This window comes from Piliocolobus tephrosceles, chromosome 11, assembly GCF_002776525.5.
Source record: "Piliocolobus tephrosceles isolate RC106 chromosome 11, ASM277652v3, whole genome shotgun sequence".
NCBI lineage: Eukaryota > Metazoa > Chordata > Mammalia > Primates > Cercopithecidae > Piliocolobus > Piliocolobus tephrosceles.
This window is the reverse complement of record NC_045444.1, coordinates 86787337-86814535: the sequence shown is the minus strand read 5'-3', so window position 1 is coordinate 86814535 and position 27199 is coordinate 86787337. Positions and strand designations below refer to the sequence as shown.

Sequence of the window (27199 nt, the reverse complement as noted above, 5' to 3'; positions counted from 1 at the left end):
CAAATTTGGTGCAATGAAGCTACTAATGTCTAATACTTACCACCAACACCTAGAGGGAGTAGATTCAATATCGGAACCTGGCAATGAAGAAAGTAGGAAGGGAAGAAGGAAAGAAAGAGAGAGGGAGGGAGGGAAGAAGGAAAGAAGGAAGGAAGGAAGGAAAGAAGGAAGGGAGTAAAGGAAGGAAGGAAGGAAGGAAAGAAAACCAACACAGGAGGCAGGAACTACACGATCATAAGACACACGCTTTTTTTTCTCTGAGTCATTGCCAGGTTTATTTACTTATTTGTTTAATTATTTGTTTAACTTTTATTTTAAATTCAGTGCACCACTGCACTCCTGCCTGGGCAACAGAGCGAGATTCTGCCTCAAAACAGAAACAAAAACAAAAACCTTAGCCCTGAGAAAAATACACCCTGTTGTGGGCCTCTGATGTAGTGAGAGGATTCCTGAGGGCCAAAGAACCAACAGGCTAGTGACCTTCCTCCCCTGTGACCTTTGACTCAGTGATTTGCCAATGACCTTTATGGAACACCAATTCCTTGTGATGGGAAAGGGTATTTTTAGAATAAGACATAATCTTTGTATCCAAAGGTTTATAGCTTGGTTTGGTGTGGGGGTACTCAACATATATTGTTGGTTTTTTCTTCTTATTTTCTTTATTTTCTGGCTCTTCTATCAACATCTATAGTCTTGACCAGACTATTACATAGCAACATGCCAAATTATAACATTCAGGACACAAAATTATTCTTTCTGACTAGAATTATCAGCATGACTATTTACACAGACCAAACATAGAATATGCATCCTTGTTTTTCTCATTTTATTATTTTAATTTTTATTTATTTTTAGAGATGAAGTCTTGCTCTGCCACTCAGGCTGGAGTACGGTGACCTGATCATAACTCACTGCAGCCTCAAACTCTTGGGCTTGTGATCCTCCCATCTCAGCCTCCCCTGTAGCTAGGATTACAGGCACACACCACTGTGCCCAGCTGAGTTGTTTCTTTTTTTATAGATGAGGTCTTGCTATGTTGCCCAGGCTGGTCGCAAACTCCTGGGCTCAAGCGATCCTCCCACCTCGGCCTCCCAAAGTGCCAGGATTACAGGTGTGCACTACTGTGCCCAATCCTTTTCTTATGTTATTATAAGAACCATAATAGATGTGAATCATCCCTTTTTTATGTCTTTGTGGCAGGACCCAAAGCATTCCTAGAGGAGAAATTCCTCCCTGAGGCGATGAGATGGTCTGAAGTGACAGGCTGGGGTCGTTCCCTCATTACCACCTCCTCCACATTTTCATGGAAGTGTAATAAGCCTCAAATAGTAATCAATAAAGCTGCAGAAGGAAAAAGGAAATTAAGAATGGGTAATATTTCTTCTTGTAAAGGAGACAGAGACCTTCACCTGCCATCTGTGTCCTCTAAAACCATAAGTGATCACCCAGACAATAAAAGAAGTTACCTAAACCCATCATTATCCTCAAACGTGCTCTTACCCGAACTGGGTGAATCCTGGGTCGGGTGTTTGCTACACCTTCTATGGTGGTGATGGCAGTCCTGCAGAAAAAGGAGGTGGGCACTAGGTAAGCAGTGACAGAGAAGTGACTTCAGAGTTTACACAGTAAAGCCAAAAAGGATTGGCACAGTGACAGCAGCAGTGTTAAAAAAAAAAGAAAATATGTATTTAGATAATTATAATAGTAATTACTTTGATATGAATATAATTAATTGAGTGAGTGTTAGAGCTGGGCCATGACATAAATTATTTTGAATGTATAATAGTATGGTTACCTAAAAATAAAGAGTCTACTGCTTGGAATTAAGAAAGCCATTTTTCTTTCCAAACTATCCTGTTAAAATTAAAACTCTCAGGAGTTGAAATGGTTTCTATTTGTTCCTATGCCCAATTCAGTTTGTTGGTTATGACGGTTGGTCAGATAATTAACTAATTACCCTTCAAACAATCTCTAGTGTGATTTTATAAAGAGCCTGGAAGGTGTGGGGAAGAAGTTAAATGAGACCAACTGGAAGGCAAGTCATTCAGTAACTTCAGCAGAGTGTAAGCTCTGTGAGGGCAGGTAATTATTTGACCAGCCATCACACTGACAAACTGAAGTGATGCATAATAGAAGGAAAATGCTCTATAAGTGCAAGAGAAATTGCAGTATCCAGAGTTTTTTTTTTTTTTTTTTTTTAATTTACTTTGTTTTCTTAAACAAACAAAAAGATATGATATTTTCTTAGAAAAAACAGTAAATTTACTTCGGGGTCTGAATTTCTCCCAATGACCTGCACAGAGGAACTGATTATATAGATTGAGTAGTTTTCCTGTGGCCCATTATTTCTGAATAGTAAGAATCATTTAGAATAGGTTGGTTGATCTTATTTGCCTGGCTTGATTAAACATCTCTTTAGCAATTATAGAGTTATATGATGCTGTACTGTATTTGGCTTTCTTTTGGCAAGACAAATATTTGGCTTTGTTTCAGAGGATAACCAACAAGAATTCGCATTGTAACAACTCTGGCTTGAAGAAAATAATAAAAAGTTAAGAAATATTGAGTAGCTATATACTTTTAAAATTCTTGCATTCACAGTTCAATACAAGAATGGAGACTTGAACTAAGGGTTTTAATTCTCATCACCACTTGCAAAACATACTCTTTGTTCTTTGATAAAATTTGAAAAGTTAAGTAAGCAAGACCTTGGCAGCAGTAGACAAATAGCATTCTTTTGGCATCCACAGGGAAACATTTGCACAATCCACTAGCACCTCCCTTTAACAGGGAAATTCTAGAAGAGTTGCCATCTCCCTGGGGGAGGAAATATGGAGCAGCAGAAAACAACACAAACTTTGGAAGCAGTCAGATGAAAGCCAGGATCTCTCCAGTGCTTGTTAATTGAGAGATCTTTGGGAGATTCTTTGGGAGCAGTCGAATAAAAGCCAGGGTCCCTCTAGTGCTTGCTAACTGAGGGATCTTGGGGACGTTACATAACTACCCTGAACCTCCACTTCTTTTCATAGCCGCATGTGGAGTGCGCAACACGCAGGACCAGTGTGCTCGGTTTCAACATTACCTCTTCCTCTTGGCCAGTGGTGCTAAAAACAAGGATATTGAGTTGCACATCAGGCATTGTCAAGGACAATGAAAAGCAAGGAGCTCCAATTCTAGTTATAGATGATGCCTTAGCTAAATCTCAAGCACTCCAGGCAAAGTGGGCCCAGACATTGTTTGACCCATTCACTTAAATGATTTAGGAATCCCTGCATAAAGGAGAACATGTTAAAATGTCAATGAACTGTGAAGTTTTTTCCTGGCTTTCTGGATGACTTCTCTTCCGTTCTTGATAGTCAAAAGTTTTGTAATTATTTGCAAATGATGGGAAGATCTGAGACCCTTAATTTGTGTGTGTTTGTGTGTGGAGGCAATGGTGGTGGTGGTACAAGAGTTTAAGGAGGCAGAGCTGTGGGAAGAAGTGAGGAGGAAGAGAGAGATGCAGAAGATCCTAGCAAAGAGAAGTCGGGGCCTGATGGCTTGGATGAATACAGGTGTAATTACAAAATGTGGTCTGAAGTTAGCAACACAATCAAGCGCTTTGCATCTGGTAATCCTGACACCTTTACATGCATTATAGAGATTCTCTCTGTCTCTTTCTTCGTCTCTCTCTCCTTTACTCCTTTTTCTCTCCCTCCCTCCCTCCTTCTCTCCTCCCCTTCCCCTAAGAACTACAGATACAGATTGATATAGGTTTGTCACAGTCACACAGCAAATCGGCAGCTCACACACCAAGTCACCTGAACTTAGGATCTTCTTGGCAAACATTAATAAAATATTGCCTCTATCATGGTTTCTTTCTTTATATGAGTTTATTAATAATGTAGAAAACTTTTCTTCCATTCACACACACACAAGCCAAGTTTATCTGACGCCTTGGAATGCGACTTTATGCCACCATCATTGGCTGAATCTTGGGAAGTTGTATCAAAAGTACCTGTTCCTGTGTCCACCTGACAGGCTTGCCATGTGCTCCCTGGAAGAGGATGAATAGTGGATGAAGCAGCTCCAGGGGCCATTTGTATCTGCTTCCTGAGTGTGTTCCTCCAATCAACTCCTGTCTGTCTATGTTCCCAACCCTCTTGTCTCCCTGCCTTGCTCTGTTACCCCCACTTTCCTCCTCCCTTAAGCCAACCTGGAACTTTAACTGCAATTCAGCCCTTACATAATGTGTATTTTTCCTTGCCGTGGGGGCAACCCACCGGAATAAGCTTCCTTCTTCCTTCTTCCTCCTTCCTCCTTCCTCCTTTCTCCTTTCTTCCTTCTTTCTTCTTCCTTCTTCTTCCCTCCTCCTCCCCTCCTTCTCCTCCTCTTCCTCCTCCTCCTCCTCCTTCTTCATCTTTCTTCTTCTTCTTTTTTGAGATATAGTCTCACTCTGTCACCCAGGCTGGAGTGCAATGGTGTGATCTTAGCTCAGTGCGACCTCTGCTTCCGTGGTTCAAGCAATTCTCCTGCCTCAGCCTCCCGAGTAGCTGGGATTACAGGCGTGTGCCACCAGGCCTGGTTAATTTTTGTATTTTTAGTAGAGACGGGGTTTCACCATGTTAACCAGGCTGGTCTCAAACTCCTGGCCTCAAGAGATCTGCCCACCTCGGCCTCCTAAAGTGTCGGGATTACAGGCGTGAGCCACTGCACCCAGCCTTAAACTGTTTTCTTAAAGAAGGAACAAGAAGCTGCTTTAGTCAGTGACATGGAACTAAATCATGCTAATGAACTACATTCAGGGGAGTTTCTTGATGATAAATGTACTTTTTTTCATAATTTGTTTTTAAATTACAAATAGAAGGCTTATTTTAAAAAACATAAAAGTATGTAATGCAAAAAGTGAAATTCCTCTATTCCAGTGTTTACTTTGCAGAGGAAACTATTATTGGATTCCTGTGCATCTGTACAGAATTTTCCCATGCACATATACATAGGTACACACATGCATACATTATTTTTACTAGTTTCTAAAAAGTGAACTCAAACTATTCATGCTATTTTAAAATTTTCTTTTTTTCAAGTTATAGGTTGGTGCAAAAGTAATTGCAGTATTTGCTATTACTTCCAATGGCAAAAACTGCAATTACTTTTCACCAACCTAATACTTAGGCTCTCTGTGCCTCAATTGCTTTCTGTGAAATAGACAAAATAATAGTATCTCCCTTGGGGTTGTTGTGAAGTAAAGTGCTTAAAACAGTACCTGGCACATAGGAAGGTAAGCTGTCAGTAAATGTTAACTATTTGCATTATTGCCATAAATTATTAAATAGTTGTCTATTGATTTACATTACATTGTTTTTAATTTTTCACTATTATAAATAATGCTGTGATGAAAATCCTTGGACTTCATCTTTGGACATTTGAGCAAGTATTTCTGTTGGACAAATTCCTAGAGTTGGAATTCCTGGGTTGAAGGCTATGCACACTGCTGAATCCAGCTAAATTACCTTCTAAAATGTGTTCCCTAATACAACAAATCATGTACATAGCCTTCTCCAGCTCTGAGCATTATCCCTACTGTCCAGTTTTCCAGTATGTAGGAGAAATGACCGTTCATAGTAGGCATTTCTCTTGTTTGGTGAGGTTATCCATCTTGCTACACATTTAGTGAGTGTTTATATTCATTTTTCTCTCCTTTGATTATTTTCTCCTAGTAGGTTTTATATTTATCTATCTGAAGAATTTTATTATATACTATAGGTACTAACCATCCTCTGTTATAAATGCCTAACTATCCTCTGCCAGTTTGAACCATCCACTGGGGACATAGCATCATATAGAATGCTCATTTTCCAGCATCCTGCATCCTAGAGGAGGGAGCCCATCCTCTAGCTAGCATTCCAGCTGTGCCTGCACGAGGTTGTTTCATTGCTCTGTCAGAAGAGCTGTTCCAAGCAGGATAGCGTCTGACATGACCAGCAGGTTCCACGGTCATGCACTCACTCCCAGGCTGCTGTAAAGCAGATCCCCTTACTTTGCTGTAAATTGGCCAGGTGTGATGTTACATGGGATCTTATTATGATTAATCTAATACTGTGTAAGCCCTTAGACAGTGGTGATGGCTAAGATCTTGCAGGCAGGAAAGGCAAACCTTTACCCAGAAAACGTTAAAGTGAATCATTGCCCCTTCCAGAATGGAAAGTGTTTAGTGTAGTCACTTTGCTACCAAATGGCCAGTTGGTCTCCTGGAGGGATGGTGTCAAATTGAGGACCAGCTTTGGTCTGTGTTGGGAGCAGACTGGATGTCAGGCATCAGCAGCAGCTACAGGGCAAGTGGGACCCATGCTGTTGGGCCCATGCACGGCCTCCGTCCCTGACACCGTTGGGTCAGCACTGACTGGGGTGATGGATGACAGAGTTGGCTAACGTCACATGGCCATGTCATTTGGTCCACTTAATTGTTTAGCAACTCTTTTACAGTGGGAGCTTCCTTCTGGGTGTTAACTTGTGATACAAAAATCTTCACACATCATGCCCACTTCCATATGCCCATTCATATGCCATCTTGTCCCCAGTCTTGTAATACCACCCCCCACACCCAGGCCCTTGACCAGCTGGCCAAACCATTTGTTCCATGTACATCCTAACCTTGGGTTGGGCCACTCCTGTTTTCCACGTAATGTGGATAATCGGTGTGCTCCCCAAAGCCCTGCCCATTGGGAAAATTTCCCCTTGCCACCTCTAAGAGGGGCTATACTGCCTACACTGTATATCTGGATTGTACCCAGGTATGGAGCTAACCCTCTTGTGAACCCAGCTCTATCTTTTTCCTTCTCCATCAGCTTAAGGACCCCTCCACTCTGCCTAGCAGCTCTAGGTGTGAGTGGAGGGAGAGACACTGAAGCACCGGCATGGGTCACTGTGTCTGGGGTACCTGCTTCTGCTGCTGGCTTGTTCCTCCCTCTCCTGCTCCTGCTTGGTTCTGGATGTTCTGCTTCCTTCTTACTGTAGAGTTTCTGCTTGCCTGATCTTATGACTTGTGTTTTCACGAGATCCTCAAGTTACTTTTGTGCCTGTAACTGCAGAGCGGTACTGGATAGTGGCAGTCAGACCCGAGGAGGGGTAAAAGTGATAGAATCCTCCAGAGGACACATGCAAAGGCTCCAGAGAGAGAGCTACAATAAGAAACCCAGACGGGAAAAGGGAAGGGATCATGAGCCAACGCTGGAGAGACAGACTGGGGCTAGATAACCTAGGGTGCAGGTGCCAGCTTAGGGATTTGAGACATTGTTCTGCTGAGATGAATAGGAAGCAATTGAAGGGTTTTAGGCAAGAATGTAACTTAATGATTTTGTGTGTGCATGTGTATGTGTGCGTGCTCATAAAATTCATGTATATGTTTGGCTTCAATGTGAGAATGGTTGGAAGGGAAGCAAATGAATGCAGGGAAATCAGGAGGGGATTATTGCAATAGTCAGGGGAGAAATGAAGGTGGCTTGGAGTAACATAGTGGCTATGGAAACAGAGGGAGAGGCAGATTCAGGAACTGTCTTTGATGTGAGATTGACAGGATTTCGTGCCTGAATAGATGTGTGTGCAAAGAGAAGAGAGCGCCTCAGATCATTTCCCCATTTCTGGCCTAGCAACCTGTGGACGGCGGTGCAGACAATGAGATCTGCTTGGGACACATTTGAGGACATTTTGTATAGATGGAATCATGTAATATGCGGCCTTGAAATATCCAAGTGGCAATGAAAAGCAAGAGTTGGGTTTACAGAGCCAGAGCTTAAGCAAGAGAGTTACCCCCAGCCACGGGAGTAAAGGAGGTCACCCACCAGGAAGAGAGCCTGGGAAAGATGGCCCGTGGCTCTCTCGAGAATTCCGTCATTTACAGAGGTGGGTTGGAGGGGAAGGAGTTGGAGAAGGGACAGAAAGGAGGCGTCTACCCTCGACCTTTGGCCTCCCACCACCTGCGTTAGCACGGCATCCAGGGCAATCCTTTGCGACAGAAGCAAGTCCACTTCACTTTTCTGTTCTGCCGCCACTTAGATTAAAAGCTCAAGTCCTTGTAACAGCCCCCAGGTTCTACATGGCTGCCCCGATCTCTGGCTCTGTGCTAGCCACATGGGCCCCACTGCTGTTCCACAAACAGGCCAGGAGCATTTGCTCGCAAGAGACTCTGCTCTAATGCCCTGTCTCCCCACTAATGCTCTTCCTCCAGATACCTGCTTAGCTCACAGCCTCCATTCTCATTTCCTCAGGTGGGCTTTCTCTGACCTATTCTAACCGCAACCTGCTACCTGCTCTATCAATCACTCTCCACTGGCCTTAACCTGCTCCACTTCTACTTCTTCCCTTAGCACTCAAACATCAACCATACTCCCATAATTTGTTATTTTTAATTTTTTCTGTCTGCCCTTACCAGAATAGGATCTTCCCAAGGACAGGGATCCCTATTTTGTTTTCTGATAAATCCCAAGTGCCTAGTACAGTGCCTGGCACAGAGTAAAATGCTCTATAAATACTTGTGGTATAAATGAGAAAATCTGCTCTGAAAGGGAGAGATCCACGTGACTTCTCTCTGCTGTTAATGGAAATGGAGTCTTTCCTTGACTGTGCCTTGCTATTTAGCCTCCCTTTGAGGCTTCCATGTTTTTGGAAAGCCATTGATTGGGATAGGCTTCTTGATTCTCACAACTTCTCAATCTTGCCCACATTTTCTGTTTCTCTCCACAGACACTTTTTTAAAAATTGAGGTATAATTCACACACCATAAAACTCTCACCTTTATAAAATGTACAATTCAGTGGTTTTTAGTATATTCGCATGTTGTAAAATTATCACCACTCATTCTAGAACATTTTTCTCACCCCAAGAAGGAACCCCATGCCCATTAGCAGTCTGTGGTCCTAGAAGCCTCTGGCGGCCATTAATCTACTTTGTGTCTTTGTGAATTTGCCTGTTCTGGACATATTGTATAGATGGAATCACATAATATGTGGCCTTTTGTGCTTGGCTTCTTTCATTTAGACAATGTTTTCAAAGTTTATCCATGTTGCCACATGTAATAGTGCTTCATTTCTTTATATGGCCAAATAAAACTCTCTTGTATGGTTATACCACATTTTATTAGTTGATGGAAATCTGAGTTGTTTCCACTTCTGGGATACTATGAATAATGCTATGAACAGTTATGTATACATTTTTTGTGTGAATATATATTTTAAATTCTCTTGGGTATATACCTAGGATTATGGTAATTCTAGGTTTAACTTCTATGTTAACTATGTTTAACTCCTTGAGGAAATGCTGAACTGTTTTCCACAGTATCTACACCATTCTACACTGCCCCCTGCAATGGATAAGTGTTCCCATTTTTCCCTATCCTAGCCAATACTTACTGCTGTCCATCATTTTGATTACAACCATCCCAGTGCATATAAAATGGTGGCTCATTGTGGTTTTGATTTGCATTTCCTTAATGACTAATGAATTTGAGCATATTTTTATGTGCTTACTAGCCATTTATATATCTTCTTTGGAGAGATGTCTACTCAAATCCTTTGCACATTAAAAAATTTTATTGATACATAATATTTATGCATGTGATATTTTGTTACATACATAGAATGTTAAATGATCAAATAATAGTTAGGGTAAAAACTAAAAATAGAACTACCATACCATCCAGCAATTCTTTTGCTTATTTTTAAATTACTTGCCTTTTATTGAGTTGTAAGAGCTCTTCATATCTCTGGTTATAAGACCTTTATCAAACATATGATTCACAAATATTTTATGCTATTCTGTGGGTTTCCTTTCAATTTCTTGATAGTAACCTTTAAAGCTTTTTGGTTTTCATGAAAACTTTGGTGAAAGTTTGCTCTTTTTCCTTTGGTCCCACTTAGATACAGTGTCTATATTCATTCTGACAAGAGGAAGGTGACAGCAGAAAGGGACAAATGAAAAAAATGACAACTTCACAGTTCATATGAGTAATGAAAGTATTTAGAAAATTGCCTTTCACTATATGGTATAATTTCTGTTGGTGGATACAAACCAAGTATGAGTCATATGCAAGTCATCGTCTATTCCATTTAGCTGGATGGATCAAAGAGACAGAGTAATGGCGAATATCACCCTAGAGGAAACCAATTAGTGTTTATAACATTGAAAATGATTTATAGATTGCTTAAGCATATCTATCAAATCTAAATGGAATACTTTAAATCTGCTCCATAGAAAAGCAACACTGTGGGATGACTTCTGAATTGTGGAAACTGTGTCTTTCAGATCTAGCATCTTCCAGCACAGAGATAGGACAGACTGCCATCTGGGAAGAGCCACTCCATTTTCTCCAGAAGTTTGCATTTGATTCAGATGGGTACATTCCAAGGAACATAGGACCCAGGTTCATCTCTCGGAATCTAGAATAAAAACAAATTTGGATGTTCAAACCTGGGAAATGTTTGTGACTTAGGTGAAAAATAGCAGAACATAAAGTAGGTTAAACACCAGCAGAGGGCAACCAGGGCCCTGACAGGTCAGGGAACAGCAGCCTGTGAAGTGCGGAGGAAGCCAGGGGAGGACTGGGGAACTCCTGGGGTTATCATCTCATGCTTGAAGACCACCCAGTGAAAAGTGGAGTGAGTCTCTGTTTCTCCCGAGTAGAAGAAGCAACGTGTGGGGGGCTTAGGGAAAACCATGAAAGATACCACAAAGAGCCGGTGTAAGTGGAGGATGGGGGGACTTTCCCCTCAGTCTAAGTCAGGGTGGTAACTGTGAACAGCATGACTTTCTTCCACAATTAAAAACGCTGTCCCTGAAAATATCCAAGGAGGGTAGAGATGTCTGCTCGACATGGGCGCTGTTGCCAGAGGGGAGAGGTTCCTGCTAGCATACTTTCCTGGTGCCCTTTTGGGGTTGGGGTGAAGGCAGACTGTCAGAGGGGCCTATACTCCTGGCCTGGGTGTCCTAGGTTCAGGGCACAGTTCCTGAACTTCTGTTCCTGACCAAGATGTCCTAGGAAGGGAGCAAACCAGGAGAGGAACATGAAACTAATGGGAATGAACCTTCTTTTGTCAAACAGTATAGAGTGGAGCCACGGAGGGCCAGGCTGATGAAAAAATGCAACCCGTGGGGTACAAATTCACGGACCCCTCTGCACGTCTGCTCAAATGCCCCCAGGTTTCCCGTCACCTTTTCTGGCAAGAAAAGCCACAGCAGTGGGTTCACGAAACCTCACCACAAGAACAGAGGCCAAAAATGCAGAATTTTATGATCACTATTTTTTTTCTACTATGGAGAACATACCATTTTTGTGAACTTGTCTTCACAGGCCATCCTAATCTTCTCCGGGGTCAGTGGACTATTAAGGCTCAAGGGTCCGTGCAGGCCTCTCTCCTGTCGTGCTGCACTCACCGCATCATGGATAGCGAAAAACACGGAACACCCCAGGAACACCCCTGACTCTCCCAGACCCTTGAAGGGAAGCATGCCAGCTAGATTATACCTCTCTCTCACTCTGCATATATGTGCACATTTATAGCATATGTACATATATAAAAATATTACACACTACATACGTAATTTTTTTTTTTTGAGACAGAGTCTGGCTCTGTTGCCCAAGCATGACACTGGAGTGCAGTGACACGATCTCGGCTCACTGCAACCTCTGCCTCCTAGGTTTGAGCCATTTTCCTTCCTCAGTCTCCGAGTAGCTGGGATTATAGACAAGCACCACCACACCTGGCTATTTTTTTTGTATTTTTAGCAGAGATGGGGTTTCACCAGGTTGGCCAGGCTGGTCTCAAACTCTTGGACTTGGGTGATCTGCCCGCCTCGGTCTCCCAAAGTGCTGGGATTACAGGCATGAGCCACTGCACCCGGCCTATGTAATGTTTTTGTTTCAAAAAGTAATTTAATCTTTTGATCCAGTATTCCCATTCTTAGAATTCTAGCCTAAGGAAATGATTTACATACAGAAGATGATTATTAGGCATGAAGATGATTATTGCAAGGTAAAAAATTAGATAGAACCTGACGGCAATAGTTGATGTTAAGTTCTAAGATTTGGAATACTAAAAATTTTTATCATGATGTTAGATTAGAATTAAAATGTTTAATAAGAATTTTTCTTCGGCAATCCTGGTAAAAATCCCAGTCAAGAGACGAATGTAGCCCTCCTGTCACCCAACAGGTATCATATAAACATGCATATTTACCTGTAGAGCGTCACTTACCTTAGATGAATAAAGAGTATTTGAGTTTTCAGAGGGAGGCAACAAAGAAATGTGAAACTCTGTGGGTGTGTCACAGATGGCAGGGATTTTATATTGGTCTGGACCACGAGTGTGCAGAACGCCCTGGGGAGAATAATTCAGTTCTTCTATTGTATAAAGTCCCATGCCTTGAATAAATGCACCTTCAATCTGAGGCAAGAACAAAAAAAGAATTTCCATGTATGAGAAAACACAGTCAACAGTAAGTAGCATTTCAACTTCATGCTGTTTGTTTGAATTTTAAAATTGTAGTTTAAGAACGTTTTCAGGGTGTTTTGGAGCATGTTGCTGAAAGTTTACCTAAAAGCCATTTTAAACATCTTGTGCTGCATTAAGTTAAAAGAAGTTCAAAGTCAGCTGGGTACAGTGGCTCACATCTGTAATCCCAGCACTTTGGGAGGCCGAGGCGGGCAGATCACCTGAGGCCGGGAGTTTGAGACCAGCCTGACTAATGTGGAGAAACCCTGTCTCTACTAAAAACACAAAACAAATTAGCTGGGTGTGGTGGTTCATGTCTATAATTCCAGCTATTTGGGAGGCTGAGGCAGGAGAATTGCCTGAACCTGGGAGGTGGAGGTTGTGGTGAGCCAAGATCACACCATTGTATTCCAGCCCGGGCAACAAAAGCAAAACTTCGTCTCAAATAATAATAATAATAAAAAATAAAAATATTTTTTAAAAAAGAAGTTCAAAGTCAAAGGACTTGGGTTTTTATCTTGGTTTGGCCGTTGAAATGAGTGCTCGGGAAGAGTCTTCAGAGCCTGGAGCCTAAGCACCCTCTTTTTTTTTTTTTTTTTTTTTTTTTTTGCCCATGAGGCAAACCCCCCTGACTGATGTGTCCAGAGACCCCAGAGTTCTAGTGAAAGCTACAGTCCCATTGTCTCATCCCACCTCCTTGCCCACAAGGTGGCTAGCCTCACATCTCTGGATTCTGATTTTAGATCAGTCTTCCAAAAACTCCAGTCCATCCCCACTAAGTGAAGTCTTGGTCTCTAAAAGCCCTCCACCCACCCCTGGCAGTCCCCAGCCCTCTTCTGCTCTCCAACTCCCTCCTCATGGCCCACCCCTCCCACACAGGCCTTCCCCATAGTCATCCGCCCTGGCCTGATCAGCAGCCATGAACAGGCATGCTAAATTCCCTGTTTCTGTAGGGTGACTTCCTCCACTGTTCTTTCACCCCAAATGTCGTTTCTCATTCTTTCCTTGACAACCTGGTCCACACCCACTTCCTCCCGAAGCCTCCTTTGACTTCTCCACACCATAGATTCTTCCCATTCGCCAATAACACAATGTCATGATGGTGGGGGCGTGGGGTGGAGGGGGAGGGGACACTAGATGGTGCCCTAAATCAGAGGTAATGAGCTGAATTGCCTCCAGGTTGGAGACACGTAAAGCCAGTATGTGAAGATTCCAGGTGGGTTCTGGAGAGTGTGGGTCTCACTGGAGAGTGTGGGACTCTAGAGGTGCAGCCCACCGACTTTTCGCTTGTGGAAATGCAGATGCAGTGTAGGCAAATTTTCTGTTTTCAAGAGAAACTAGATGTTTATGACTTTCCAATCTTTTCAACTATTTCAAATTTAAATTTGAAAATGTCTGTGGGGAGAATCCAGCACTACAGGCTGCCTATCAATAGCTACTGCTCTAATGACTTGAGGCTTATGATCCCAGCAAACTTCAAACTCCTAGAAGCTGAAGCCCATCGTGTGGCTAAGGCTCAGCACTGGGCACTAACTCTACTTATGTCCCAGAAGTTTGGAGCTCATCGGTCACCTCTAGGCTTGGTCTTGCCTCATTCAAGCTCCCTAGTCACAGATTGTATGTTTCTTCAAAAGCTACTGAAAACACTTTATTTCCTTCCCCCTTTTAAACAGTAAGACATTTGAGCTTTGCAGCTGGTCTGAATAGAGTTGACTAAAGGGGTAGAAAAATAAGATGATGAATAAGCTTGATGGAATGCTCCCCCACAGACCCCACTGCACTTTTGGCTTTTACAAATAGAAAGTGAGACACATCAGTTACACATACCTGGCCTACGTCAATGGCTGGATTTATACTGCAGCCAACATCCATGACAATGTCTGTTCTGATGTTCTAGTAAGAAAAAAAAAAAGTTAAAATGTTTATTTTAATAAGGATAACTTAGGGAGAAGAAGCTGAGGAACACTTCCTGCCAGGCTGACTTTGGTATAAAGCCTTTCTTGGAGCCATGTCATTTCAAAAGGAGCAACAAAGGTTTTCTTATATGACAAAGTTTATTATGTAAAACTTTCAAAATTATACAAATACTCTTAGCCAGCTGAAGCACTGTCTTTTTTTCTTGGAAATAATAGGAGAAAAAAATATTTACTTGATTATGATTCAAGCTGGATGATGCAACAGATTGAGAAATATATGATACAACAAAAGAAAACATCTATGGCCCTCACGATCCTAGTTGCAAAGCTTAATGGCCAACATGCAACCCAACAGCCAGATACAACTGGCTGAGGAATGTTTACTGAACCACAGAGTTCAGGGTGCATCAACAAAAAAGTCTTTGATTTGTCATCTGAAAATCTCCAATTTTCATTTTTGGAGCAGAGAAGAGAATAAAGTTGACACTACAACTTGCTCCTGATAACCTACAAATGAGGAGAAGTACAGCAGGCCCAGCCAGAGTGTTAGTAACACCTTTGCTTTCCAGCAAGTCCATACATTTTTTAAAAAATGTGATGTAATGGTCTCTGCCATGACTAACAGATTGTACTTATAATTACTAATTGAACAAAATAAATGCAAGAGTTTCCTTATTTGATCCAGGACTTTCATCTAGCATTTGAAAACTAGATAATGATTGGAATGTTTGACAATAATAAAACTTCAGGAACTCACATCTCTTATTTAAAGACACAGTAAAATGTAAAATCCTCTTTGACATCAGTCAGCAAGACTGGTCTTCCAGGAGATAAGTGGCCTCAGCTGGAGGTGAGAGGAGGCGCTCTAAAGTTTTCAGTGTTAGTGAAGTTTCTGCTTTCAAAGCTGTGGGCTTAGGTTGGTGGGGCTGGCTCATGCCTGGAATCCCAGCACTTTGGGAGGTCAAGTGGGGGCAGATCACTTGAGGATAAGAGTTCGAGACCAGCCTGGCCAACATGGTGAAACACCATCTCTACTAAAAATACAAAAATTAGCCAGGGGTGATGGCACATGCCTGTAGTCCCAGCTACTCAGGAGGCTGAGGCACGAGAATCACTTGAACTCAGGAGGCAGAGGCTGCAGTGAACTGAGATGGTGCCACTGCATTCCAGCCTGGGCAACAGAGCAAGACTCCACCTCAAAACAGAAAAAAACAACCCACAAAGCTGTAGGCTTAGTGCTGTCTGTCGTGTCTTTTGCTAGGGCTGGAGATAGTGGATGTAGGTTGTGGTAGGCTGCCTCAAAGATGGCTCTGGATAATCCTCACCTACTGGCATTCACATCCACATGTAGTCTCCTCCTCTACTCTACCAGGCCAGCCTGTGTGACCAATAGGCTATGGCAGAGGTGACAGTAGTCACTCTGAGTTAGGTTATAAAGCTGGGCTTCTGTCTCAAGTACTCTCTTGCTTGCTCACACTCTCTCTTTTTCTCTTGGGCTGGTCTCTCTGGAGGAAGCCAGTTGTCATGTCCTGAGGACACTCAGGCAGCCTACAGAGAGCTGTCCACATGACAAAGAATGGAGGCCTCTGGCCAACAGCCAGTGAGGAGCTGAGGCCTCCTGTCAACAATGCTATGATAGAGGGAGGTGGAATAGGATTCTCCTCTCCCCACTGAGCCTTGAGGTGACTGTTGCGCCCCAGCCACAGCTTGGCTGAAGCCTCAGGCAGAATCACCCAGATGAGCCACTCTCGGAGGCCTGCCCCTCAGAAGTGGTGTGAGTTAATGAGCATCCACTGTTTTCAGCACTAAGTTTGGGGGTAATTTGCTGTAGAAGAACAGATAACTGATATTTAGATGTAAGTTCAAAGTGAGGAAAACTTTGTTGGAATAAGGGCAGTTCTATCAACAGGAGAATGGCTGAGAAACAGGCCTTTGGGAAAGGCCCCTGGTAGAATGTCACATTCTAGCTCTTTGCCTAGCAGTGACACCAACCTGAGCTGAGATTTAGCTTTTATGAAGGCATTTGATGAGACTATATGGCACATCTCCTAAGATCATTCAAATAAGTTATAGGAACATGCCTTAAAATTTCATACTAGGCTAATTATTACCTTGTTCTTGGATCTTAACAAGGACAAGGCATATATAGGAATATAAGAAAATCTGCATGACTAAGTTTTTACCAACTTTTGCTTTGAGGGAGAAGGAATTTAGAAATTAGTTATATGGGCAGGGCTCAGTTTCTCACACCTATAATCCCAGCACTTTGGGAGGCCAAGGTGGGTGGATCACTTGAAGGCCAGGAGTTTGAGACCAGCCTGGGCAACATGGTGAAACCACATCTCTACTAAAAATACAAAAAGTAGCTGGGTGTGGTGGCACAGCCTGTAATCCCAGCTACTTGGGAGGCTGAGGCACGAGAATCACTTAAACCCGGGAGGCAGAGATGGCAGTAAGCCAAGATCAAGCCACTGCACTCTAGCCTGGGTGAGAGAGTGAAATTGTCTCAAAAACAAACAAACAAACAGAAATCATTTCTAAGCAAGAACCCGCTCCCTAGTAGTGTCAGGCTGCTACTCTAACACAAAACCATGCTCAGAGTGACCATTGTTTTGCCCTGGTCCAAGGTTACCCTATAGAGATCCAGTCTGAGTTAGAACCAGACAAGTCAGATACTTGAAAAGGCAGGTTCAATAAAGGTGACCGTGGTTTCAGAGATTAGGTTGACTATAGTTTTAAAAAATACATGCAGCCAGATGCGGTGGCTCATGCCTTCAATCACAGCACTTTGGGAGGCTGAGGCGGGCAGATCATGAGGTCAGGAGATCGAGACCACGGGTGAAACACCGTCTCTATTAAAAATACAAAAAGAATAGCCGGGCGTGGTGGCGGGCACCTGGGAGGCTGAGGCAGGAGAATGGCGTGAACCCAGGAGGCGGAGCTTGCAGTGAGCCGAGATCGCGCCACTGCACTTAAGCCTGGGTGACAGAGCAAGACTCCAACTCAAAAAAAAAAAAAATAAAAAAAAAATAAATAAATAAAAATACATGCTGGGGACTTACTAAATGAAAACTTAAATCTGATCATAATCCAAGAATGCAGGCATAGAGGATATTTGTAAATATCAAGAACTAGAGCTTGCTTCAAGGTACATTTTGGAAGAGATTATCACTAAACTGGTAGCTTGGTCACATAATAGTTGTTAGGGTATCCCAGTCCCATTTAATGGATCAGTGATCTTTCATTATTATTGACTGTGACCAGTAAGTGGCTTCTTTTACTCCCAAAGGCTCTGCTGCAAGAAGAGAAATGCTATGAGTCTTTAAAGAGAGAGAGAAAGAGGGAGTGTGTGTGTGTGTGCACGTGCACGTGCATGTCTCGTCAGAGCATCCCTTGAAAGCATAAGGATGCTCTGAAACTATCTAAAAAGTAAGACCAAGCCAGCTCTATGGCACAATGGATAGCACATTGGACTTCTATAAGCCAAGACCTAGCTGAGAAAAAGACATAAAAAAGTGGCCACTACCTACCCTGGGCTGGCTTGGTGCTTGTTAGCAGATTACAGATGTCTATGAAATCCTTCAAGAATGATATATTTTGGCATTTCTCATAAGAAGTCAGAATTGCTGGTTGTGCCAACAGTCTACATGAAAGCCCCCTTTACAGCATGTTTCTTTCTTCAAGTAGTTTCTTTCCTGATTCCATTTAAAAGGGCCAGGAAAAGAAAGACAGGTCACCAGTTGTTTTCCATGGCAGCAACCAGACCACCAAGGCAATTGTAGGGATTCTATTTTTTTCTGGTAATCCAGGGGAATCACCCTTAGGCCAAATGCACGGTGCTGCCACTCACTCAGCTCTTCTCAGATAGATGGCATCTGTGGAATTTAAGTGCATCCTAAGTGCAACTTGAAGACCTTTCCAACTGGTACTGACCTTATGATCCCCCGTCAGGCAGTCTATTTCAACCTCGGAACAGGCAGCTCCATAAACGAAGTATTCGAAGGGATGGCCTTCGCCTTTCTCCCAGTTTATGTCTGACTCATAACCTCTGGAGGAAACAGAATTCTTGAGTGTTGTTAAGTGATCCAGTCCCCTAATTGCAGACCATGATGACTGAACAGACACATGAGGAGTTATGCAAACCACAGGAATATACCTGTACAATGACATGCCAGCACCATATGTATGTGTGATAAATGCGTTGAATAAATAAATATTTAGTTTTTTTCTTTTAAAACTTGCTTTGTCTGATAAAAATATCTAACTACTCCTGACTGGTGCCTCCTTGCTCCTGGAGGTTAGCTTCTTACTTCATGAATGTCCATCTTACTGCTTTTGGCTAATATTGGATCATCTGATTTGGGGAACTCAACCTTCATTTTACACCAAACGCTATTTCAAAGGTGCATGCTTCCTGCTTTGTTTATCTTTCTGGCTCCAGAATTTGCCCCTCTGTGTGAAGGATCAGGTCCTATGGTTCCCATTCTTTGTCTCTACTCTGGTCTCCCACCATCAAGCTCCATGGCCTGCTCTGTTCCTAACTAATCTTTAAGAACATCAAAAAAATATTAATGGTAAAATAGAAGCATGGGTCAGCAGCTTCCAGAACTCTCTACCCTCTCTCCTCTGCTGCTCTGCAACCTGGAGATGGCCATTAAAAATGCTTCCAATGCCTGTTCCTGACAGGGAGTCAGTGCCCAGGACTCCCACACCAATGTCAAAGTGATCAAACCAGGTAAGGCTCTACATCACTCTGCTGTCAGACAGCTTTCACTCTCCATTAAAATAATTTAATAAACTGTTTTCCAGATTCAGTGAGTTCCTGTTGTTTCACATCTTAATGTAACATGGTTATGGTCCAATATCTTTTTTGCCAATCCTGAAGGTGTAAAATGTTACCCCTCTTATGGGTTTAATTTGCATTTCCCCACCTTTATTTCTTAAGAGGTAGATTGTGTTTTCAACAAAAAGTCAACCACTGCTGAGTATTCCAAGTGCTAACCCCAGAGAGCCTTAAAATACCACCCACTATGATTAGAATCATCAGTTCAGCTGAATTTTGTGTGCCTATTTTCCCTAACAGGAGTCTTTCTGGATACCAGCAATTAAATATTCTTTATAACTGTGGATTAACCAGCAGTTAAATGTTCTTTACAACCATGGGTAAATAGAAGGTACAAAGTCAACGTTTGCCAAAATTGCAAGGGAACCGAAACCCTTCCTCAAGATACCACTGTCATTCTCCATAGCATAGTGATTGGAGGGAGTATTTACCTGAAGTATCCAACAGCTGAAAGGCTAATGCTTTCATCAAAAGCAGTCTGTGCCTGTGAAGAAAGAGCATAGCATGCTGCAACAACGATGCCCAAAGAAAGAATCACTCAATACTTCAATTTTAATTTTACCCTGTCTGCTAAATAAAACTATCAGCAATAGTAACTAGGAAGGACCCAGATTAATCCATTCCTTTTGGCATTCTCCATTTCTACAGGCGTTTGTGGTTCACAGCTTGTAGCTGTTTGTTCAGCACCTATGATTGTAATAAATGCCTGCTGTGGTATGCTACAGGCTGGACTAAAGTCATCAACATATGTTCCACTTAGGAAGAAATTCACTTGGTTATCTGTAGTAGATTTCCAATTCACATGGGACATTTTAGAAAACAATGGTTGGTTGGCTGCTTAATTTTAATATCAGGTTCCTGCCAGTCTATAGAGTAAGGGTTCATTTTATAATCCATATTTATGGGAACTATCAATCCTTTCTGGGCACATTTGTTTCAGGTGAGGGGAATAATTTTGCTAAATTGTACCATTTACACCAAAAGGTCTCCTGACTCTGCAGTGCAGAGTTGACTACTATGCAGAAAAATCAGGGTTAGATCCAAGTCCCTAAGTCTAAGAAGGAAGGTCAGAAGCGCATCAATCATTAGAGAAGAAAGTGGGCCGAATGGCTACATTTCATGGTGGTGGAGAACTACTCCCCACGCTGCACCTCTCTCCAGCTTTCTCCAGTCATACTGACTCAGCCTTTCTGGGCTCAGGTAGCATGGGGCAGAGGACAGAAACAAATATACCCAGGAAGTATAGACAGATCCCATAAATATGAGTTATAAAATGAGTCCTTACTCCACGGAATAGCAGAAACCGTTTCTAAGTGGGATCCTCAAATGTTATTTCCCCCAGACCTGTATTCATAAGGTTGTGAAAACTGACATTCTACAATAGCCAGCGTGACACACGCTCCCAGTTTTTATGGATATTTGTTCTACAACATCTGGTAGTTGATAACCCATTACTTTGAAAAGTTTGTTAGTTGACTTTAGAACGTGTCTTCTTTTCCAACTAGATTGTAAGCAGATCAAAGGAAGCAGTTGAATATTTCCGTTCCACTGAGTACCTATTACTGGATGAACATATACCCAATGGCTTGGTTTCCTATTTCTAAATGAGTGCTTATATGATTTTTACTTTTACAGAATGGTTCTACTACTGTTTTTCTCTTTTAGGAACAGTAGAACCCAAAGAAGGAGAAAAAACAGATGTACAGTTAATATCCAGACAATCCCTAGGTTCCATAGGATGAAACATTAATTAATTCTGGATTAAAATAGGAGTTCTGGCAGAAGAACTATCTTTTTCTCTAACAGAAAATTTTCCCAGATGCAAGAGTTCCTCCACCACATTGTGATAGGATTTCCACATGCTAAGAGCCAAAGGGCCTTTTATTTATCATTATGCAGTGGTGGTACCTTTGCAAATGCCCTTTCTACAGATTTCAATTAATGCATATTGCTCTTGCTCTCCTCCCACACCTTTTTCTTCTAAAATAAAATACAGAGAACCATTGATTCTCACCCAGTCTTTCCAAGTTCCTTTAGGATTCTTGCTGATGATGGGTTTGAGGCGTTTTAGAAGAGTTTGACAGGCATCCTAGAAATTATTTTTAAATTAAAATTATGATCCTAATTTCATGCAAACACCAAATTCAAAACAATATGTACCATTCCATAGGCTTATCTAAGAGGGAACATGGAAAAATAAGACACCAACCCTATATGAAGGTGATATGAAAGGTTTCATACAAGTGTGTGCACGTGTGTGTGTGTGTGTGTGTGTGTGTGTGTGTGTGTGTGTGAATGAACTGGCCTTGTAAGCCATGCTAAAAAAGTCAGGACTTAATAAAAAAAAATCTCTTGGAAAACCACCAGCCATTGCTTTCAGACATGGCATGGCCACATTTATTTTGTGAGAAAATTCACTACGGCAGCAGAAAGCTAGAGCAAAAGGTGATGAAGTTATGGTGGAGAGACAGAAGTCCTGCATCGGCCCTGGGGAGAGGTGGGAGTCTGTCTCAAAGTGATACTAACATAATATGGAAACAGAAAGACAAAGACATTTTTGAGTAGACTTGAAAGGACTAGCTGATTAGAAAATTGTCAGGAGTGAGGGAGAAAAAGAGGTGGCATTCCCAGCACAGGAGAACCACTGGGTGCTGTACCACCGACTGAGGCCAAGATGGGGGAAGGAGATAGGAGTTGGATTAACTCTCAGCATCTTTGGGGCTCCACCCACCCACGTATTTGGCCCTGAGGGAGTTAATGATTTGGACGCCACTGCAGTGACTGTTACCTTTACTGCCAACCCGTTGAGATCTGCCACCACAGAACCTCCAGAGGCATTTGCATTAGGGACGGTTTCTGTGCTTGTTCCACGCAGGTGGACATTCGAAATTGGCATTCCTAATTCACGGCTGACCACCTGGATTTTAAGAGAGAGTTTCTTTTAAAACACTGATTAGTCACAGAGCTGTGCACATGCCCACGTGGTAACACATGTGTGATGCCCTCATACTCATGACAGGGACAAGGGAGCAGAATCACAAATTCCTCCAGCCACAAAAAGTTTCTCGTTTCTAAAAATCCTATAGCTAGTCTGGACCCCAAGTTCTGAACACACTTTCCTTTTCTTTGACTTTCTGGTGATAGTGTCAGAAAGAGGAGGTGAGGTCCCAAGCCAAGGCAGAAAGAAATGCTTCATTCTTGTTTCTATAATCATGATATTGACACCTTTGAGGCTTCTCCTATGACCACACTCTGCAAAATTCTAGCAGAACCTTATCAATGATAGGAGATATCTATCTCCTATCCACATTTCTGTAGTTGCCCCAGGAAAAGAGTGCTTCTTATGAGAAAGGACAATGACCTTGGAAAAGCAGTGGCATGAACATGTGGGTCACGGGAGATGGCGCCAGTGCGACCTGCCAACACAAGGACTTAACTGGCTGCTTTATTCTTTATTTTTAGTGCTAGAGAGCAAAATCATATTGCTAACTTTAGTTGATCCCAAACTCGACTCTCTCCTGCTAGCAGCATGGCTTGAAAGTGCTTGCCCACAGCTTCTACAAGGACACAGGCACACGGAACCCTTCCATGGTTCTGGCTCTCAGATCCTCCACACAGAGTGCATAGGCTTAGAATATCAGTCTCTGGTGATCCAATAAGGAAAACACCCTCCACTGGGGAAAGTCAATTCTCAAGTGACTGAGAGAAAATGTGTATTTAACATCTTTATACTTAGAAAAATGTAAATGAAAGCAATAATGAGATACTTTCATTCACTTATCAAATTATCTATAAATTTTCAACAATCCATAACATTCGCTGTTGGTTATGGGTATCATGACAGGGATACTTTCTGGAAAACAATTTGATAATATGTGTCAAATAATTTAAAATAGTCACACTTGTGACCCAGTAATTCTACTCCCAGAAATCTATTTTAAGAAACAATCAATGATTTGATCACAGGTTAATGTACAAAAATATTCACTGAAGTATTCGAACAACTGGGGATGGTTAAATAAACCATATATATATATCTACATATAGCCATAAAAATTCATGATTGTAAAGACCGCTTAATGAGAGGAAAAAGGGTTCACACTATATAAAGTGGGTGGAAAAACAGAATACAAAATTATACAAAAGCATGTTGGTGACTTTTTGCGAAAGAAAAAAAGACAAGATATAAAGACCCCTAAATAATGATTATGCTGTGTGGTGAAACTGTGTAGGGTCTTTGTTTTTAAAAATTTTCTGCTGCTTCCAAATGTTTTATAATCTATAATATTACTATTATGATTAACAAAAGAGAAATGGTAGCTTAAAATTAACCTAAAATAAGACAGCCAAAAGCAAACAGATAAAATTTGGCTATAAATATCAAAGGTGATTTATATTAGCAATTGTTTGGAGCCCGTAATACAAAAAGGGCAAGAAATAATCCAAATTCATCAGAATTTACACATTATCTTATTGCCCAAGAAAAATTCAAAAAGGACAACTCAACTGTCACTATATCCAAAGGAAAGCAGCAAATAAGTATATAACTTTCTTTAGCAATAAAACAACTCGAGACTCTTTTGCCACATTCTTTTAGGGGTTTGGTTGCAAAATTGGTTTGTTTACCTGGTTTCTGCTAATTGTTTAACAGCGTAAACTGTCAAAGCTCAAATCTCCTATCCTTTATTTTTTATTTTTATTTGTTTTTACTTTTTGAGACAGGGTCTTGCTGTGCCACCCAGGCTGGAGTACAGTGGTGCAATTGGCTCACTGCAGCTTCGACCTCCCAGGCTCAAGCAATCCTCCCCACTCAGCCTCCCAAGTAGGTGGGAAAACAGGCTCATGCCACCATGACCTGCTAATTTAATTTTTTTTTGGTAGAGATGGAATCTCCCTTTGTTCCCTGGGCTGGTCTCAAACTCCTTCACTTAAGCAATCCTCTTGCCCCAGTCTCCTGAAATGCTCGAGCCACCCCACCCAGCTTCCTATCCTGTATTTTGTAACAGAAAATATTCATTCATAGTTTTTCCCTCATGAGCAGATCTATAAGCACACACCCAACTCAATCTAGTTATTTGCATTCTTACCTGAATCATTTTAGTGTGGACCCCCTGCCCCATTTCAATTCCACCGTGAGTGACCAGCACAGAGCCGTCAAGATAAACGTGAACCAAGGCAGCAGCCTGAGCAGAAAAGACGAAAAGTATTTCTAAGATCCTTTTGATATTATCACATATCATGTCAATTAAAACATTTTCCTTGGAAATATTTCCCTCCAAGAATCCCCCTACCCCCCAGGGTGGAGCAACATTTTAGGTTTCTTTTTGGGGTGGGGGAAATGGGGGCAGGGACTGTGTTTTAAAATGCAAAGTAATGTATAGACAGGTAGAGGGAGAGGGTGAATAATTGTGTGCACGCATATTATCATAATTGTAGTAGGCATGTCACAGAAAAATGAAAATGGAAATCCATTTTGTTATAATCCCATAAAAGATGAAATAGATAGACATTAAATTTTTTTTTTGCTGCAAAATGACTAAGCTCACCCTAAATCATCTTGGCACAGAACTACAGAGCTTTGGAGTTAGACAAGAACTTGGAAGTAATCTTATCTAACCGTATAGCTCCACACAAGGATCCAGAAGGAGTAAGACTGCTAACAGCATTAAAGGCTCTTATAATCAGAAACATCCAGTCTCTAAGCTAAACATGTTTTATAATTAACAAGAATGTGCCTTCTTGCATATCTGCCTGCGCTAAACTAGAATATGGGGATATCCCAGAAAATCACAGCAGAAAACAAGGATGGCTTCTTCCCTTTGAGTCTCCAATGTAAGAGCAACATCAGCAGCATATGGTCCTAGGGCAGGTGTCTCTCAGTGGTTCCACTGTGGTCCAGGAAAGCCTGCAAGGCAACCTTTACAGCTCTTCAGCAGGGACGTGCTGACCATATGGGTGTGGTCTGGGTCAGCTAGGTTTCTTAACATCTAAGTTTCTAAGCAGAGTGACATAATAATCTAGGATTTGTAATGTCAAGGTCTTCAGAAAATTCTGGTAACAAGCCAATGTCAACTTAATAAACCAAAAATTTTCCCAAGCCTTAATTGCTCACTTAGATTATTTGTAAGCAACCCTGGTCATAAGTGAAAGTTGATAGAGCTGCATGTTAATCAACAGATAACCCCAAGAAAAAGACAGCATTTCCAGATCAATTCTCTGCCCATCAGAAGGGCCTTCCAAGCTGCCTGGGAACTGTGGACCACACTCGGAGAACTGTCTCTTTATTTGTATCCAAAGGTTCACATTACCCCGTGAATGACAACCAGAAAGCTCTATCATTCCAAATAAGGCAAGTTTGATGGTGAAAATGCACTCCATTTATTTGGTCAGCAGTATTGGGCAAATGGGGACATCAGGATACTCTTTCTCTGAGGACAAAGGCACATATATCCACAGTCCAAAGGAGAACCTTAGACTCTTGAAGAAGGCATATCAGCCATGAAAATGACACCCAAGGACCTTGGGAAGATGCAGCAGAGTGTTTTTTACAGTTTATTAACTCATGACTCCTGGAAACACCATCTTTTGCTCCTGGACATTCATCCTCAAAATAATAAAGATAAGGAATAGTTTTCCTCTACAGAAAGCCCAGGACTGGCTGCCTGGGGGCCATGCATCAGATGTCAGGTGATGCCAGCTGCAACAAGAGCCCCTGGCCCCATTCCATGGCACTTCATTGTGCTTTGCTAGAATATGAGCCCCCTGAAAGGAAGGACCACGTCCTAAGGAATCTCTCGGAATGCAACATAGCAACACACATGCGGTAGGTGGTCAGTAAATGTTTGGTAAGTAAATTTGCAGTTGCATAGCCATACAATCTGTCTCTTGTTCTTGTAGACTACATATTTGGCCTCCCTGGCTTTGCAAAGTGTGCATGTAATTCATAGTTGGACTTGGCCCATGTGATTGAACTACAATTATAGTGGATTGTACTTTTCCTACATTGTGTGACCCTGCTGGTGATAGCATTCAGCCTGTATGTCCAAGACAGCATGTCTATCAGAGATCACTCAGTAATTTGTTCCATGTGGTGCTGCAATCTCTTTGGGCCATTTAAAATGTCAGATTTGGTTTAGTTAAATGGCACCACTGTACAGCTCATTGTTAGTGCCACAAAATATAATTCTACAAAGCTTCATCTATAAAATAGGCACAATTGGAGAGCTGGAGCAGATGGTTCTCCAATATAAGTAGAGGACCCAGTTAGGGAAATTTAAACCTTCAAACAACTACTACTGGTATTGATGAGAAGTTAGCTTCAAACCCACAGATTCCCCAAATGTTTCAGCCATTCAGACATTTGAGTTCCTACTCTGTGCCAAGTGCCATAGTAAGGCATTAGACACAGAGGTTGGTTAGGTCCTGTCTGTGCCATTCAGTGTTCACAGTGCAGGAAGTAAGTACACTGATATTGCAGTTTCAGCTCCAAACCATAGCAATACAGCAAATAACACAATTTTCGTTGTTTCCCAGTGCGTATAAGTGATGTTTATGCTACACTGTACTCTATTAAGTGCACAATAGCATTATGTCTAAAAAGATTGTATATACTTTAGTTTTAAAATGCTTTGTTAAAAAATGCTAACAGGCCGGGCGTGGTGGCTCACGCCTGTAATCCCAGCACTTTGGGAGGCCAAGGCAGGCAGATCACGAGGTCAGGAGATTGAGACCATCCTGGCTAACATGGTGAAAACCTGTCTCTACTAAAAATACAAAAAATTAGCCGGGCGTGGTGGCGGGCGCCTGTAGTCCCAGCTACTCGGGAGGCTGAGGCTGGAGAATGGCATGAACCCAGGAGGCAGAGCTTGCAGTGAGCCGAGATCGCATCACTGCATGCCAGCCTGGGTGACACAGTGAGACTCCATTTCAAAATAAATAAATAAATAAATAAATAAATAAATAAATAAATAAATAAA

The 27199-nt window shown here is 42.0% G+C and overlaps 1 protein-coding gene across 1 annotated transcript in view; it reads right to left on the bottom strand.

The window, feature by feature from the left end:
- Positions 1-9547: 9547 nt before the first annotated feature.
- Positions 9548-27199, bottom strand: part of LOC111546911 (aldehyde oxidase 1) — an 88638-nt gene continuing 70986 nt past the window's right edge. Inside the window, exons 27-35 of the mRNA XM_023218417.1 lie at positions 24311-24406; positions 22012-22140; positions 21238-21312; positions 19655-19707; positions 18314-18428; positions 14292-14357; positions 12228-12416; positions 11299-11466; positions 9548-10412 (exon numbers count right to left, since the gene is read on the bottom strand). Coding sequence (XP_023074185.1) covers positions 10362-10412; positions 11299-11466; positions 12228-12416; positions 14292-14357; positions 18314-18428; positions 19655-19707; positions 21238-21312; positions 22012-22140; positions 24311-24406 — 942 coding nt within the window. The 3' untranslated portion in view covers positions 9548-10361. The remainder of the gene's footprint in view (positions 10413-11298; positions 11467-12227; positions 12417-14291; positions 14358-18313; positions 18429-19654; positions 19708-21237; positions 21313-22011; positions 22141-24310; positions 24407-27199) is intronic.